This window comes from Lepus europaeus, chromosome 6 (assembly GCF_033115175.1).
Source record: "Lepus europaeus isolate LE1 chromosome 6, mLepTim1.pri, whole genome shotgun sequence".
In the NCBI taxonomy this organism is placed as follows: Eukaryota; Metazoa; Chordata; class Mammalia; order Lagomorpha; family Leporidae; genus Lepus; species Lepus europaeus.
Window position 1 is genome coordinate 95,965,381 of NC_084832.1, and position 17,892 is coordinate 95,983,272.

General features: G+C 57.4%; 1 protein-coding gene across 1 annotated transcript in view; it reads right to left on the reverse strand.

Annotated features, from left to right (window-relative positions):
* The window catches only part of B4GALNT3 (beta-1,4-N-acetyl-galactosaminyltransferase 3), a 108,572-nt gene that overhangs the window by 2,736 nt on the left and 87,944 nt on the right, over window positions 1-17,892 (reverse strand). The window contains exons 4-19 of the mRNA XM_062195421.1: window positions 17,571-17,666; window positions 17,119-17,209; window positions 16,749-16,849; window positions 16,357-16,424; window positions 15,512-15,590; window positions 15,351-15,417; window positions 13,377-13,520; window positions 12,108-12,217; window positions 11,368-11,468; window positions 11,123-11,184; window positions 9,471-10,266; window positions 7,615-7,934; window positions 6,678-6,831; window positions 6,467-6,539; window positions 5,255-5,408; window positions 4,647-4,773 (exon numbers count right to left, since the gene is read on the reverse strand). Coding sequence (XP_062051405.1) covers window positions 4,647-4,773; window positions 5,255-5,408; window positions 6,467-6,539; window positions 6,678-6,831; window positions 7,615-7,934; window positions 9,471-10,266; window positions 11,123-11,184; window positions 11,368-11,468; window positions 12,108-12,217; window positions 13,377-13,520; window positions 15,351-15,417; window positions 15,512-15,590; window positions 16,357-16,424; window positions 16,749-16,849; window positions 17,119-17,209; window positions 17,571-17,666 — 2,543 coding nt within the window. The remainder of the gene's footprint in view (window positions 1-4,646; window positions 4,774-5,254; window positions 5,409-6,466; window positions 6,540-6,677; window positions 6,832-7,614; window positions 7,935-9,470; window positions 10,267-11,122; window positions 11,185-11,367; window positions 11,469-12,107; window positions 12,218-13,376; window positions 13,521-15,350; window positions 15,418-15,511; window positions 15,591-16,356; window positions 16,425-16,748; window positions 16,850-17,118; window positions 17,210-17,570; window positions 17,667-17,892) is intronic.

The window sequence follows — 17,892 nt, forward strand, 5'->3', positions numbered from 1 at the left end:
CCAGCAGGCTATGGCTCAAGTGATCGAGTGCCTGCCACCCATGTGGGAGAATGGATTGGCTTCTAAGCTCTTGGTTTCAGCCTTGACCCAGCCTTGGCCAAACCTTGGCCACTGTGGGCATCCATCTCTCAAATAAATAAATAAACTTTACAAGACACTCCATGGAAAACTGAGCTATGAAAAAGCTGTGCATAGATTTCAAAATTCTTTGGCACTTAATAAACTCTCTTAATTCACTTTTTTCATGAACATTTTGAAGCCCCTGGTATAAAACGTGGTGGATACCACAGGTGATGGGGGCGAGTGTTCGGCACAGCTCCTGGCACACACCAAGACTGAGCTTACCCGCAGGGGACACTGGTGGCACCTGACGGAGCAGGCAACCTGCCCCCAGGCCCTCCCTATCCTTTTCCACGTGCACAGCCGCCAGCAGCCATCCCAGGGAAGGCCTGTGCTCCTGGAAGAGCTGCAGGCAGCTGCCGGCGGAAGCAGTTTCTTTTCCCTTGGGCCCCCAGAGAGTGCAGGAGGGTTAAGAAATGGACTGGATGGCGTAATGAGTAAGGCCTCCGCCTGCAGTGCCGGCATCCCGTATGGACGCCGGTTCAAGTCCCGGCTGCTCCACTTCCGATCCAGCTCTCTGCTGTGGCCTAGGAAAGCAGTAGAAGATGGCCCAAGTCCTTGGGCCCTGCACCCACATGGGAAAGACTCGGAGGAAGCTCCTGGCTCCTGGCATCAGATTGGCACAGCTCTGGCCATTGCAGCCAGTTGGGGAGTGAACCATCGGTTCTCTCCCTGGCTTTCTCTCTGGCTCTCCTTCTTTCTCTGTGTAACTCTGACTTTCAAATAAATAAATAAATCTTAAAAAAAAAAAAAAGAAAAGAAATGGACTGGAACTCTGGAGCCCGACATGAAGATCCAGCATGGAGGCAGCCACTGGCCAGGCTTCCCTGCGATGGCCCCCGCTGCCTTGGGATCCACAGTGACCTGGATTTTTGGGATCCTGGGATCTGAGCTGTGTCACCTGCACTCCCTCAACTCCCCCCTGGTTCACCTTAGGAGCTCTTTGCTGCATCATCTTTCTTTTCTTCCCCCCAGGTGAAAATCATAAACAGGCTTGGTTTTTCAGCCTCTGACATGCTGGAGACTGGCATTTGGGGCAAGTTATTAACTTTTCTTTAAGACTCAGTTTTCTCCTCTGAAAACTGGAGACAAACTCCTACTCATCGAAGTCTGGTGACATGGATGAGTCACCTGCATGCCAGGTGTCCCGTGACTATGAGATGGAATTACCTGTACACCAAGTATCCCGTGACTGTGTGGGATGGAGTCACCAGCACACAAGATGTCCCGTGACTGCGGGATGGAGTTACCTGCACACCAGGTGTCCCGTGACTATGGGAGTCACCTGTATACCAGGTGCCTGTGACTATGGGATGGAGTTACCTGTACACCAGGTGTCCTGTGACTGTGGGATGGAGTCACCTGTACACCAGGTGTCCCATGACTGTGGAATGGAGTCACCTGCACACCAGGTGTCCCGTGACTATGGGAGTCACCTGTATACCAGGTGTCCAGTGACTGCGGGATGGAGTCACCTGCACACCAGGTGTCCCATGACTGTGGAATGGAGTCACCTGCACACCAGGTGTCCCGTGACTATGGGAGTCACCTGTACACCAGGTGTCCAGTGACTGCGGGATGGAGTCACCTGCACACCAGGTGTCCCGTGACTATGGGAGTCACCTGTACACCAGGTGCCTGTGACTGTGGGATGGAGTTAGCTGCACACCAGGTTTCCCGTGACTGCGGGATAGAGTCACCTGCACACCAGGTGTCCCGTGACTGCAGGATGGATTCACCTGCACACCAGGTGTCCCGTGACTGTGGGATGGAGTCACCTGCACACCAGGTGTCCCGTGACTACAGGATAGAGTCACCTGCACACCAGGTGTCCCGTGACTGCAGGATGGATTCACCTGCACACCAGGTGTCCCGTGACTGCGGGATGGAGTCACCTGCACACCAGGTGTCCCGTGACTGCGGGATGGAGTTAGCTGCACACCAGGTGTCCCGTGACTGCGGGATGGAGTCACCTACACACCAGGTGTCCTGTGACTGTGGGATGGAGACACCTGCATAGCAGGTACCCTGTGACTGTGGACCACATTCTGCCCTGTGTCTCAGCAAGCAGTGTTTGTCTTCCTGAAAGGTCCCCAGGTATTCCTTTTTTTTTTTTTTTTAATTTATTTGACAGGTAGAGTTATAGATAGTGTGAGAGAGAGACAGAGAGAAAGGTCTTCCTTCCTTTGGTTCACCCCCAAAATGGCCACTAGAGCCGGAGCTGTGCCGATCCGAAGCCAGGAGCCAGGTGCTTCCTCCTGGTCTCCTACATGGGTGCAGGGGCCCAAGCACTTGGGCCATCCTCCACTGCTTTCCCGGCCCACAGCAGAGAGCTGGCCTGGAAGAGGAGCAACCGGGACTAGAACCCGGCGCCCATATGGGATGCCAGCGCTGCAGGCAGAGGATTAACCAGTGAGCCACGGCGCCGGCCCCGCCACCCAGGTATTCCTAACCTTGCCCAGTCCACCTCCTCTAGACAATTTTTATTTATTTAAAGGCAAAAAGATGGAGATGGAGACACACAGAGATCCTTCATCAACTGGTCCACTCTCCAAATGCACATAACAACTGGGAATGGGCAGGCCAAAGCCAGGAGCCAGGAACTCCATTCAGGTCTCCCACATAGGCAGGAAGGACTCAACCACTTTGCTTAAGCCATCCCTGCTGCCTCCCAGGGTGTGCATTAGTGGGAAGTCAAAATGGGGAGCGGAGCCAGGACTCAAATCTAGGTACTCTAAGGAGGGACTGAAGGGATCCAAGTGGACAAATACCCTCCCCTTGGTCCTTGTCTTTTCCTTTCCTCCTTTGCTTCCTCCCCTTAAGCTCAAACTTAAGGTATCAGGCTTGCCGTTAAATCCACTGCCAGCAGTGCCAGCATCCCGTACGCGTTACCAGTTCGAGTCCCAGCTGCTCCAATTCTGATCCAGCTCCCTGCTAATATGCCTGGGAAAGCAGAGAAGAGTGACCCAAGTTCTTGGGCCACATGAGGGGAATGGAAGAAACTCTTAGCTCCTGGCTTGGGCCTGGCTCCACCCTGGCAATTGCAGCTATTCAGGGTATGAATCAACGCATGCAAGAACTTTCTCTGTCTCTCCCTCTCTCTGTAACTTTGTCATACATAAATCTTACAAAAAAAAAAAAACCTCAAGGTACCATTTTCTTTCCCTTTTCTTGGCAGCAAACTTGTTACAAAAGCAATCTGACACAAACACAGCACCCACGTTCTGGTGCCCAGCTACAACACCCTGTCCTTACCACCTGCCCATCTGCACTTCTCTGAGGCCCTCTGACTATAAATCACTTCTTCCTCCCCAAACCTTCTCCCTCTTGGCTTCCAGGGACCCAGAGCCTCCTGGATATCTCACTGCCACTTTTTTAAAGATTTACTTATTTATTTGAAAGGCAGTATTGGGGGGTGCGGTGGGGAGAGAGAGAGGTATCTTCCATCTGATGGTTCACTCCTCAAAAGTGAGTGAACAACAGCCAGGTCTGGCCAGGCCAAAGCCAGGAGCCTGGAACTCCATCCAGGTCTCCCACATGGGTTCAGGGGCCCAAGTACTCAGGCCAACCTCCATTGCACTTCTAGGAGCATTAGTAGGGAGCTGGATTGGAAGTGGAACAGCCGGGACTCAAACCGGCCTTTATATGGGCTGCTGGCATCCCAGGCAGTAACCAGCTGTGCCACAGCGCCGGCACTGTCTCGTCTATTGGGCATTGCCTAAAATAGTCCCTAACAACATGGCACCTGGCAGATGTTCAGAGGGCGTGTTTGGGGCCGCTGCGGTTAAGCCACGCGAGACCACCTGCAGGGATAGGTCTGCTTTAGCTCCGGACATGTGGACAGTGCATGATCCCTATATGCCCCTGTGCGTGGTCTACCCATGCCTGCATGACCTTTTCGCTGATTGGCTCCCCTACTGTGCATGTCCTTCGTAAGCTTTTTAAGCCTGTAAGCTTCCTCAGTAAAGTAGTTCCTGCTTCGACAGAACTCACAGGTGCTTGCTGCAGTGTGCTTGACCCGTCGACCTTACCTCTCCCATTTGCCTTCTTGGAGAGTGCTTGTACTGTCCCCTGCTGGTCAGGGGCCAGCCTCAGGCTTAAGATCCCAACACTTGTCGTCTTTGACTGGAGTCTTGCAGCTTGTGTTGATCCTTTGCCTGTGTCTCCCTTACCCATTCTCACAAGTGCAGCTCCCCCAGGCAACTGGGCGCAGAAGGGGTCATGGCCAAGTGCATGCACTCACAGCGCCTTGCCTGGTGCTCAGCACATTGCAGTTTACGTTCATACAACTCAGCAGCGGGTGCTTTTCCCCTGGCAGTACACCTGGCACGGGGACTTTCACTGTAGGCCTGTGACACAGAGGGAGGGAGCATCACTCCCCTCTGCCAGGCTGACTGAGGCTACATCATGGCCGAGTTTCCGTGGAGCCCAGTGCTTTCTCCCTGCATCTTGTGAACCTGCACCCAAGGGTGCCAGTGAGGCCGACGTGGCCCAGGTCCTCCCCAGTGCACCCTTTTCCCAGTCACCTGTCCAGCAGCTCCCAGTCTTCCCCGCCCCAGCGGTCCCGGAACTCCTTGGTGTTCATGCCCCCGATCTTGTCCAGGTCGGACTTGTAGATGCCAAGCAGTCCAAATCCGTTCACTTCCCAGTAGCCTGCGGACAGACAGGAAGCCCCAGATGAGACTTCCGGGGTCTTTTCCCAAAGGCGGGGGCTGGGGGTGGCTGAGGCTGACGACTGTCTGCAGAGCACACCCCTCGCCTGTTTGGGAGAAGCCCCCTAAGTGCAGGGTGCAGCAGTCCCAACAGGCAGTGGCCACAGGCGGGCAGCAGCTCTGTGAATCCACGGGACGGCAGCAGCCAGAGAAGGTAGGTCCCATCTCCGGATCCTCATGGGCACACGGCAGATGCTTACTGATGTTTGATGAACGAATGAAGGGAAATACGGGGCAGGAAATGTCCATGGATGCACCTGCTGCGGTGGCTGTGGGGGCAGCCCTGGGAGCACATCTCTGGTGGCCCAGGACAGAGACCACAGCAGGACAGGGGAGGAGGACGCGGACTTCCTTCCCGGCCGTGACTGAGTCCAGCGAGGTGGCCCCCACCCCCCCGACCCCCCATGCAGGGTGGGGCTCACCCTCAGGCCACTGGGGCGTGGCGCCGCAGTGCAGCCTCATCACCATGGGAGCAAAGGCCATCTTGCCCTCCACACAGTGCTTCCGGATGGTATCAATGACTCCAGCTGGGAAGTGGATGTGGAGGTCACAGAGGAAGACGATGCTGTGAGGGTCCTGGGGACAGATGCGGGCAGGGTAAGCAGACCCTCTGACCTGGGCGGGGAGGCCAGGCCTCCTCCTAGGAGAATCCAAAGGCTCTCCCGACCGGAATGACTGACAGCACTTCCACAAAACTCACCCCCGGGGCCCAGCATGGTGGCGTGGCCAGCTATATGGCCACTGGCCACGCCATACGGATGCCGGTTCAAGTCCCAGCTGCTCCACTTCTGATCCAGCTCCCTGCTAATGTGTCTGGTAAAGCAGCAGAAGACAGCCCAAGTGCTTGGGCCTCTGCACCTACGTGGGAGACCTGGATGGACCTCCAGGCCTGGGGCTTTGGATTGGCCAGGCCCCAGCCACTGTGGCCACTTGAAGAGTGAACCAGTGGATGGAAGGTGTCTCTCTGTCTCTGTAACTCAAATAAATCTTAAAAAAAAAAAACAACAAAAATCTCACCCCTGTGCATATCTCCACAGTCTGGGCATCAGAGCACGGTTCACACCACCAGAGAGTGAGTTCCAACTCTTGCCACTCTGTGGACCCTGAGGACACTGGGCGAGTGCCAGTTGTCACGTGCTTTGTCCCCCAGTGCAGGCCCTGCACCAGCTGTGCAGAGAGGACCCTCCTGTGTCCTCATTCTTGTTCCCCCTCAGGTGCTGGCTAACGTATACCTCCCAAATGTCTCCCTATCTCTTACTCAGTCTTTTTTGTTTGTTTGTTTGAATTTATTTGAAAAGCAGAGAGACTGAAAGAGGCACAGAGATCTCCCATGCATTGGTTCACTCTCCAAATGTCTGCAACAGACGGGGCTGTGTCAGCCTGAAACTGGGAGCCTGGAACTTAGTCTGGGCCTCCCACATCAGGGGGTAGGAACAGAACCACTTCAGCCTTCACCTGCTGCCTCCCAGGGTGGCATGAGCAGGAGTCTGGAACTGAGAGCGGAGCCGGCATTGAGACCCAGGCCCTCTAATACAGGATGCAGGCGACCAAGCGTTGCCTCAACTGCTGCGCCAACCGCCCACCCTTGAAGTAGTCTGACATCCCATCAGCCAAGCCCCTTGCAGGCCGTCTACCTTCACCAGGTCAATGCCAGCCTGAAGTCCAGCCGAGCGCTCAAAGTTTCCAGTTAGCTTCATGTACTGGTAGCTGCAGGATGAGAAGAGAGGGGCCGAGTTAGGAGTGAGCTGAGGCGACACCTGCAGGAAGCTGGCCGGCGTGCCACCAGGACGGCTCCTGGGACAGGATTAGGGGCAGGGGACTTCTCCGGGGGCGGGGGCCCCTCACCTGCGCAGTTTGGACCTCTGCAGGGCCATCTCGACATCCATGTCCTCACTGCTGTAGTCAGTGATGACGACGTTGAAGTGCGGGTCGCCGGTGGTCTGCAGCAGTGTCTCCATGTCTTTAATGAACTGCTGCACCCAGCGTGCCTGGTTCTTCACTACCCCAGGGGCCAGACAGGCAGAAAGAGAGAGGGAAGGCAAAGGTGAGCGTTGGAAGGCCCCTCTGGCTTCTGCTTATGGGAGGAGGCAGCTCTGGGCTGTGAGCCATGCAGGCAGAGCTCACGGGATGGAGGGGCCTCTCCACCCTGCTCCTCACAAACCCTCCAAGGCAGGGCCCCAGGAGTTCTCCTGGGAGCCCCCACCATGCTCCATCACACGCTGCCAACTGTCCAGCTCATCATCTTCCTTAACTTCCGGCCCTGCCCCACCCTTGCAACTCCTGCCTGTCTCATGCCTGCAACAGCTGGGGATGGGCTAGGCCAAAGCCAGGAGCCTGGAACTCACTCTGAAACTCCCACGTGGGTGGCAAAGGGGCCCAAACCCTGGAGCCATCACCAGCTGCCTCTCAGGGCATGCACCAGCAGGAAGCTGGCTTTGGAGGCAGAGCCAGGATTTGAACACAGGCACCCCGACATGAGATGTGGGTGTTCCAAGCAGTATCTCAACTGCTGCTCCACAACTCACTCCGTCAACACCAGCCCTGCCTTACTTCTCAGAACAGCTGCGACCCAGCACAAAAATCTGCTGCTGCTTTCCCAAACACATTAACAGGGAGCTGGATCGGAAGTGGAGCAGCTGGGACTTGAACCGGCGCCCATAAGGGATGCCAGCACTGCAGGCAGTGGCTTTACCCGCTATGCCACAGCGCCGGGCCCAGGCTAATGACCTTTGATTACAGTCCCCGTCCTGCTGATGGGGCCCAGGCTCAGCTTGAGGCTTACCAGGCACGATGAAGTGGACCACCGCACGGTGATTCCAGGAGAAACCCTGGGGCCAGCACAGCTTGGGCTCTGGGGCACGGACGTTCAGGACCTGTCCCTGACGGTTGTGTGGGCTCCAGATCAGGCCCTGCAGGTTCCGGGCCTCGGTCTCCTCCCCACCGACTGGGTCGATTCCCTGCCAGCCTCGTGCAGACACATACTCCGAGAGCCGCACCAGCCGCCCGCCTTGTTCCAGCAGTTCCAGCTCCAGGAGGTAGCGCCCCCCACGGAGCTGGTCCTGTCGCTTCTCCACATTCACGATGCGCTGCAGCTGGTACCTCCTGTGGCAGAAAGGGTGGGGGCTTGAGCAATTCCTAGCTGTCCCGTGATGGAGCATGCAGGGGTAGAAGCCAGCCAGGGCGGTGGTCTAGAGACAGCTGGTTTTCCTCCTAGCTTTGCCACTGGCCAGCAGTGGGGCCTCAAGCAGAATACATGACCTCTCTAGAGTTCACTGCTTCTGTCTTAAAAATGTTCCTACTGAGCCCTGAGGATCTCGAAGATTCTAAGTACATGAGGTGAGTGAGAGGGGTCATGGTGCAAGAAACGGACCCTCATGAATAAAAACACTCTGTTTCCTGGCCGGTGCCATGGCTCAATAGGCTAATCCTCCACCTTGCGGCGCTGGCACACCGGATTCTGTCCCAGTTGCCCCTCTTCCAGGCCAGCTCTCTGCTATGGCCCGGGAGTGCAGTAGAGGATGGCCCAAGTGCTTGGGCCCTGCACCCCATGGGAGACCAGGAGAAGCACCTGGCTCCTGCCATCGGATCAGTGCGGTGCACCGGCCGCAGCACGCTGGCCGCGGAGGCCATTGGAGGGTGAACCAACGGCAAAGGAAGACCTTTCTCGCTGTCTCTCTCTCTCTCTCTCTCACTGTCCACTCTGCCTGTTTAAAAAAAAAAAAAAACACTCTGTTCCCATCACAGCCCATGGGATAAACACTGACGGCACGGTTCACCGCCATTTGTCCCCTGAGAGGTGAAAACAGGCATCATGAACACCGTTAATGGCCGTTAGGGTGGCTCTCCATCGGGAGATGGTTATTTGAAACAAAGCAATACAAAGTGGAATACAGCAAGTGCTCATGAAGACACAGAGAAACCGGGACCCTCGGAATGTAACCCGATGCAGGAGATTTGGAAAACAGACGGGCCGTTCCTCCAGCGGCTTGGCCACTCACTGCCTGTGGCAGCCTGTGGCAGCAACCAATCAAGTGTCCACCGACTGACCACTAGAGCCACAAAAAGGAACAAACCCCTTGGCTCACTCAACAGCACAAAAGAGCCCTAAAAACTTTTTGCTAAGGGAAAGAAGCCAGGCACAGAAGGGCACACACGTGCCCTTAATTCATCTGACCCAAGGTGTCCAGAACTGATCAAGAGAGCAAGGTATCGGTTGCCAGGGCCTGGAAGGGGCAATGGGAAGTAACCACTGAGTTTGGAAATGCTTTTGGAGGGGACAGAACGTTCCGGACTTAGCGGTGATGGTTACAAGGCTCCGAATATACTTCCAAATGCACGGAATTGTGCACTCTAAAATATGGATTTCATGTCTATGAATTTACTCTAAAGAGTGTTGTCTGCCTGCCTGCCTGAATGAATGAATGGGAAACAAGAGCTCCAGGTCCTGTCCATGCCCTAACCCTTCTAGCCCACAGCTGGGGGCTGCGTGGGCTTCGCGCCTCTGCTTCACCCGGTTCTTCTCTTCACTGCTCAGGGACCACACCCACCAAGCCTGAGGGACAGCCGCAGCCGCCTGCGGGCGGGACACGGAGCTGAGGGGCCCGGGCGTCGCCCAGCCAGGAGAGCCCTTTACCTTACCCCCGGCTCCGCTGGTTGAGCCGCTTCAGGAAGACGCGCGCCACCTCGAGCGCCTCCGGCTCCGGGAGCAGCAGGTTGCCGGATGTGTTACAGTTCAGGTCGATCCAGTCGGTCCTCAGGGCTTGGAAGTCAAGGTTGCGGGCACTGAAGGTCTGGTCCCAGTTGACCACCGGGTCAAACACCGGTACGTATTCGAACACCTCACTCATCTCCTCTTCCTCCTCCTCCTCCGCTTCCCCCTCTTCCTCCGCCTCGGTCTGCTCTTCCAAGCCAGCAGCGGCCACCACCGGCTCCTCCCCGCGCCAAGCTGGCCCGGGGGCCTGCGGCTCCGCCCCGTCACCCCGCCTCTGCTCTGCAATGTACGACTCCACCTGACTCAGCCACTGGGCCTGCCCGAGCGTCTTCCCGGGGCCGGCCGCGGTGGGCCTGGGCCTCTTCCTCTGAGGCAGGCTCCGTGCCAGGCGCCCCGGGGGCCACCTGTTCACAGGAGGCGAGCCGGGGCTAGGCGCGGGGCGGGGTCTCCTCTTCCTCTCCTGGGGTAGTTGGGCCCGGAGGTCCCCAGGCCTCCCCAGGAAGGGCGTGGAGTTCCACTTGGAGAAGGGAGCCAGCAGGCCGGCTTGGGGCTGGCCCAGGAGCTTCCGCAGGCTCCGGAGCCGGTAGTCCGTGGCCTCCTGCTCGGGGCTGGCGGCAGGTGTCTCTTTGCCCTCTGGCATGGCGGTATGCCGAGCGTTGGAGGCAGGGGTCTCCTCTGCCACGTCTTCATACTGGGATTCTTCTAGAAGGTCCTCCTCCAAACCTGTTCACGATAACCATTCCTCACATCAGCAGTTTTCAAACTTTTAGAAACATTTTTAATTTATTTGAAAGGTAGAAAGACAAAGACAGATGAAGAGGGACCTCCCATCTGTTGGTCACTCCTCGGATGCTTGCACAGCCAGGGCTGAGCCAGGCTGAAGCCAGGAGCCTGGAACTCCAGCCAGGTCTCCCAGGTGGACGGCAGGGGCCCAAGTGCCTCAGCCATCACCGTGCCTCCCAGAGTGCACACCACGAGGAAGCTGGAATTGGGAGCAGCTCTGGAACCCAAACCAGGCCCCCAGATAGGGGATGCCAGCTTCTTAACCATGAGGCCAAAGCCTGCCCAGATTTTCATCCTTTTCCCAAAAGGACGCACAAGACAGGGGAGGACTGCGTGCGACACACGGAGGATTCCCAGACTCTGCCACGTACTGTGTTACCTCGGGCAAACTCAACCTCCATCAATCCAGCTTCTTCACCTGCATCAAAGGCATAAAAATTCATCTTTCCTAGGGTTGCTGTGTAGACCAAGCAGCATCCATCCCTCCACGGGAGAGGCCGGGAGACCAGTGCTTCCCCGTAGCACAGTTGCCCAAATGCTGGGCCAGAGCCAGGGCCAGCAAGCCACTCGCGCAGGCAGCTCGCGGTGACTCCTGCAGCTGACCCCAGCATGCTGGCCAAAGCAGTGTCATTTTCTATGTGCACCGGGTTTGGGGACCATGGGTACGCAGGAGGGGTCATGTGATTTAGATCTGAAGCCTCGTGGGACGGAGCTGGCACAGGCTGCACTCCCCTAAGAGCAGGTGGCCGTGCCCCTCCCAGCCTGACCCAGGAGCTTCCATCCACGGCTGCCATACCTGGCCGCTCCAGCCCCTGCTTCTCAGGCTGGTCGATCTTGATGTAGTCCTGAAAGCTGAACCTGCAGGGAGAAAGAGGAAGGTGCTGGCACCCGGCAGCGCGCAGGCTCAGTCCGGGCTGCAGTGGGAGTGAGGGTGCATCTATAGGTGAAGTATCAGTTAGAGCAGAGGCTGCTTGGGAGTGGGAGGGCACAGGTGGCCACTCCAGCCCAGGCAGCCCCTGGCACGGCCGTGTGCCCGCTCACCTGTCCTGGTAGTAGGCGTTTTCCTGATAGAAGCATTTGTTGTGGGTCTCCATGTGGCTGAGGCGGGTATAGTCATTGGGGTACACAAAGGACAGGTGCACCTGCAAGTGGGGACAGCAGCAGCAGCAGTAAGAAACCATTCAGCCAGGGAGAAGCCTGCCCTTGGCCGGGATCTTGCATGGCGAGGGCTGTGAGCTCTCTGGACCAAACACAGCTGAGTCTAGCCCCACGGCACCCATGGCTTCCTCTCTTGTCCCAGCTCACAGCCCTCACGGCTCCCTCCTTCCTCAGCCCAGGCACTGCCCCTCCTTGTTACCACCCTGCTGCTCCCTTCATCCCCCTTGAACACAGCTCAAGGTCACCTCCACTGGGACCTTCTCAGTTATACCCCACCTGCTCTGGCCAGGCAGTGACTCCTGCCTCCAGCTCCACCTTGCGGCCTCTGTAGGTGTCCACCTGTCTCTCTGGTCCCCACACAGCCCAGAGCCTCTCTGAAGCTACCCCTCCTCCCACCCACACTGTTCATCCCCCTCCTTCCCCTGGTGCCTGGATGATGAGCTGAATAAATACTGGTGGTTGGGGCTGGTGGCAGGGAGCAGCAGGCTGCCTCCCAGCCTCCCTGATGGGGCAGAGGTGCAGTGCCTGGGGGAGGATTGTCCTGAGACCACAGCCCCCCCACCCTTGGGCTCTGCAGGGCAGTCCCTTCCCAGCCCAGGGAGCTACCCGGGCCCAAGACTTACAAACCGGAGTCCCTGGTATCGCTGCAGGGGAAGCCCATCCACCAGGTAGCTGGGTTTGTAGGGACAATCGGGCAGCACGTGGCGGAGGTGAGACTTGGGGATCAGAGGCACTGAGGACAGTGGGGGAAGAGGAACGAGGGTACAAGTGAGAGCCTGCCCCTGGGCCTGCCCCAGAGGCTGAGGGGCTGCCTGTCCTGTTCACTGGTGACAGCCGCTGTCAGAGTGGGCATCCACTGGCCAAGGCTGCCCAACACACTGGCGCTGCTCTTCTTGTCAGAGGGAAGGAGGGCATTTAGAGAGCACCCCAGTACAGAGGGCTCAGGATGTGGTCCCTGGCCAGAGACACAGCACGACTCTGGAATCACTGGAGAGGGACAGCTCAGGGAGGACTAGAAACTTCCAAGAGGCCACAGGCTCTGGCCTGCACAGCACTGATAACCAGATGTCCCTCCCCAGGGGAGCTCTTCCTAGCCTCCAGCTGTCTCTAGCCCGAGGGGGAAAATAGAGGTACTCTGTCACCGCTTAAAACACTCCCCAGAGGAATGACACACTACAGGCAGGCGCCTAAGACAGGATATATGTGCGCCCCTATCAATCAAAGTGCCTGGGTTCAAGTCCTGGCTCCACTCTGAATTCCAGCTTCCTGTTAATCCACACCCTGGGAGGCAGTGGGTGATGGCTCAAGTATGTGAGTCCCTGTCACCCACATGGGAGACCCAGATGGTGTTTAGGGCTCTTGGCTTTGTGGGTATCTGGGGAATAAACCAGCAGATGGGAGATCTCTCTGTTGGTCTGTCTCTCTTTCTCTTTGCTCTTCCAATAGGGAAAAAAAAAATTTAAAAAGATTACACGCAAACACCTTAGTAAGTTCCAACATGTTTCTGTCAGTGAATGACAAGAAAGGAATCCACAAATCAGAACGTCACATGGTGCCCCCATAAATATGCCTGTCTTTTATTATCAGTGAAGGACGAAGACCGAAATCCAGTGGGTCTAGACCAAGAGAGGCCAGGGATGTATGGCAAGCATGTGGCTTCCAGATCCTTCTGTGCTGTCTGGTGCCACACAGGTCTCACTAGAAGGATATGTAGAACCATAAAGCGGTACATAAACACGGTGACACTTTTCTGTACCCGTCTACATTGGACACCATGAAGGTGAAAAGGTCCTGTGGCTTTTGGGGTACTGTGTGGAAGCGACAGGTCTCCCTAGTCTTCTCCAACTGTACCCCGGCTGCGAGGACCAGTGCACGGCCGGCCGGCGCCTCACCTTGATAGAGGGTGTCGCGGGGGTCAGGCCGCAGCATATCGGCGGGGGGCTGCTCATCTCGGGGGTGGGAGTCGGCAGAGCCTGTGTGGCTGGCTGCTGTCTGTGGGATGTGGCCCACCTCGTCCATCCTGAGGACCGTCTCATCTGAGCCCGGAAGGGAAGAGCAGAGGAAGCCGTGAGTCTCGGAGCGAACCCAGCTGAGAACCAGCCCCCGATTCTGAGGAATGAGAGAAGAGACTCGGGCACGGGGTGGCCACCGCGGCGGGAGGCGCAAGGACACGTCCCATCCCCGCCCACCCTGCCTGGTGTGCCAGCTGTTTGCTTCCCTCCCACCCCCGGCCCCCGGCTGGATGGCAGGCTGACATCAGAATTTGCATAACCTGGAAAAGGACACCTCTTCCTCTTACTGCTATTGATGAGAAAGTTACCGCTCTTAGTATGAGCAGACCTCAAAATGTTTGTGCAGAATGGGATTAAAAGATGAGTTTATTTTGGTGCAAAACAAATAAACAAAAAAGACATGGGAAATCATGCGTAGCCTTTTCCATAATATGCATTTTGCATGTCCTCTTCTTTTTAGGTAGAAAGGGAGAGAGAGACAAGAGAGCCTTCCCTCTGCTGGTTCAAGTCCCAGATACCTGCAACAGCGACAGCTGAGCTGGGAGGCAGGGCCCCAGTTATCTGAGCCCTCACTACTGCCTCCTAGGGCCCCCACTGGCAGGAAGCTGGAGTCAGGAGCCGGAGCCGGGAAGCGAACTTGGGCACTAAGATGTGGGGTGCGGGCCTCCTACCCCCAGGTTGAGGGCCTGCTCCTCCCACGGGACCCCTCATATAACTGCTTGCATCAAAATAAATCCATTTTTAAATACAATTTCCCATAAGCTTTCTGAAGCACCCTTTTGTATTTAGTTATTTAACACTTAGCGCTCACTAAATACTAAGCTGAGCACTGTTCTGGTAGCTTACAAACATTCACCCACTTAGCCTTCAAAACCATATGACTTGCATACAGCTGGGTATTCCTTCCCCAAAACACATGGAATCAGCAGTGTTTCAGATTTCAGTTTTTTGGATTTGGGGATATTTGCCTAGATCTTATTGGTTGAGCACAGAAGGCCCCCAAAGCTTCAGATGTGTTAGTATTTCAGACTCCAGAGGGAGAGACAGAAAGAGGTCTTCCATCTGCTGGTCCACTCCCCAAATGGCTGCAACGGCTGAGTCTGGGCCAGGCTAAAGCCAGGAGCCGGGAGCTTGTTCCAGGTCTCCCACATGGGTATAGGGGCCCAAGTACCTGGGCCATCTGCTGCTGCTTTCCCAGGCCATAGCAGAGAGCTGGATTGGAAGTGGGGCAGCCGGGTCTCAAACCAGTGCCCATATGGGATGCCAGTGGCATAGGCAGTGGCTTAATCCATGCACCACAGTGCCAGCCCCTGTCCTTGCTTCCTTCCAACACAAGCCCTCCCTGGTCTCTCCAGCCTCCTGCACTCGCTCCTGACCCTCTCTGGGGGGCGGGGCGAGGGGGGGTGGTTCTGGCCCTGCTGGCTCTTCCCACATCTGTCCCCTCTGGGTGGTGGTTTTCACCTCCAGACAAGAGTGTGAGAAAATGGACCGATGTAAACCCAGACGTGGAGCTGGTGAGGAAGTCCACTCTCCTCTGCTCTGACTGCCTGAGAACCACAGCCACCTCGTCAGGAGGCAGGGGATCTGCTGCATGGGCTCTGCACCCCCAAAACTGTTTGCAAGACTTGGGGGGTGGTGCTTGTGGACAGGTGCACTTTGCTGAGGGCTCAGAGAGCTTCCAGCAGGTTCTCAAATGCATCTCTGACCCTGGAGAGCTAAAGACCCCTGACCTTCGGATCCCGCCCTGCTCCTCACCCCACCCAAGTGCCCCCAGTGCTGCCGCCTCACCCCGAGCATCCACCCAGGGGGCTCACGGTGAGCCCGTGTGCTGCAGGCCGGGCAGCGCCTACTCACTTGTGAAGAGGGACAGGGAAGGGGAGTCAATGATGGTGAACTTGGCCCCGGGGTCGCTCTTCCGCCACTGTAAGGAGACAGGGTGGACGAGCGAGGTTGGAGGCAGCTGATTTCGCTCAGGATTCCCGGAGCTTGGACAGGGAACAGCAGGGGGCACTCACCGCGACCTCCACGTGGTCAGTACCCTGGTCATTCTGCTTGTGCAGTACCTCAAAGTAGTACCTGTGAGAGGCTGACAGGCTGGAGGGAGAGAGCAGAGACACGGGCTCGCCGGCGCCATCCCCCAACCCCGTCCCTTCCCCAGGAGCCTGCCACACTCGCGTGTGGGCTGGGGGCCCCTCTCTGCCAGTGTGACCTTCTGTCAGGTGCGGTAGCCACAGGGAGACCACAGAAACCTTAACTCTGAGTAGTTGCCATGCTAAACGAGAAGACGGAGGCACAGAAATCTTGGGTAATTTGCTGCAAGTCACATGATCATAAGTGGTGGGAGTGACCTGGACAGTGCTCACTGCAACACTACTGCTTCCCAAACCCTTTGCAGGCTAGGTTGTCTCAGGGGCAACCCCATGCCCTTGCTGCTTCCTGCCTGTGTAGGGGTGAGTGTGTGCATGCCACCCCACCAGGTGGCGCTCTGACACTGGGCTAAGGTCCCTTTTCCAACCAGTCCAAGCGATACTGGCAGTCTGTCCATTAGGGGATGGCTGCTACCAGGTCATTCCTACAGTTCCCTGCGGCCAGTGTCCAGGCTGTTCTAGGCATGGAGGAGTAGCGGAAAGGAGCCCTGGTTCCCAGACCTGAGTGTCCCTGGACGGCTAGCTGTGGACCTGCCCTGAGGCACGCCCCTCCCTGGGTCTCAGTTTGCAGCGTGCTCGCTCCTCTGTAAAGTGACAAGGGGCAGGCCAGACGGCTTCCAGGGACACTGAGCTTCTGCTGCAGGAAGCCTTGGAGCTCCCTCGCCTGGACTGGACTCAGCACCCCAGGTGCTCGCAAAAATGCACCTACTCACCTCACCGGCTTGGAAATTTGACTCCGAAATTTCCCAAACTCTCCGGGGGCGGTCCACTCCTTTCCAGTCTAGAGTGGGGAGCAAAAGGGAGAGGAGCAGCGGAAGCACGGGAGGAGAGGAGAGTGAGAAGAGCAGGAGGACCGTGGGAAGGGACAGAGAGGAAGACAGAGAGGCGGGAGGTAAGCAGGGGGCCGGTCTCAGCAAGAGGCACCCCCCACCCCTTGCTAGAGGGCCCCGGTCCCGCAGCCCACAGCATGCACACTAAAGACTGCAGGGCCCCAGAGATGGGTGAGGCCTGGCACACCTCGGTGGCACAGGGGCTGGCGGGGAGGAGGGACACAGCTTCATCCCCAGTCTCCCGGCAGAGGCTCCTGGGGCCCAGCCGGGCCTACCTTGCCCACACTGGCCAGCAGCTGAAGGCCTGCAACCTGGTCATCATGGCTCAGCCAGAACTCAGCGTTGTCATCTGCAGCGATGGCAAACTGGACTGTCCCTGGGCGCACGGGGACAGTGTCCAGGTGAGGCGAGAAGGGCCCGGCAGACAGGGCTGCGACCTCCCTCTCTGTGAAGAGGGGCTTTCTACACCCGGGAAGACCGCGTGGAGGGGCACGAGGAGTTGCACAGGGGAGCCGCTGCCAGACAGCGTCCCAAAGAGGGAACTCTAGGCACCGGGCTGCCCAGGCTTATTCCCCAGCTGCAGGCTCCCATGCCTCGCACAGCTGTGCGGCAGCAGGAAGAACGGGGCTTCGGGGCCGGCCTCACCGTCAGTGAAGGGGTGCAGGTAGCCAAAGATACGGAGGCCGTAGTTGGTCCATTTGGGGGACACAGCCAGCTTCCTCAGGGTTGTGCGGATCTATACCAAGAAAACTGTCACTCAGAAGAGGGGGAGAAGCCAAAGACGTCAGTGTGCTCAGGACTGGTGGCAAGCCCAGGAGGGACCAGGGTGGATTTCAGCTCCCACCTGTCTCTGCACCTAAGGGACTTTGTACAGTGCACGACCAGCACAACTGTCCATGGTATCCCATTGTCATGAGCCACAAAGACAGTCACAAAGAGTGACGCAGGGCTCAAAGAATCCCTGGGGAAGGAGCAAGGGGGTTATGATGGGCAGGGGAAAGGCGGACCTCAGCATAAAGGAGGCGAGATGGACCAGAATAGCAAGGAAAGCTGAGCGCGAGAAAAAGGAGCGGCGAGGCAGCCGAGCGGGCACTCACGTGGGGGTACAGTGGGAAGTGCAGGTTCCTCCTGAGCTGCTGGATGGAGCTGCCACACCAGTCCTCGAACACGTGCAGGTTGGCCCGGCCCCGGAACTGTACAGGAAGAGAAAGTGAGAGAGGGTGGGCACCCCAGACCTGCCCCTGGGGCTCCCCAGTGCACGTCTCCCGGTGCAGGCGCGGCCCGGGCAGTCCGCTCCCATCCTGGCACCCGCAGCTGCTTTCCAGGGCCCTGGCACCGATGTCCACCTCCATGGCCTGGCCCCAAGGATGCAGTCTATTTCCTCGCCATGCACACCCATGTGCACGGGCGCACACACAC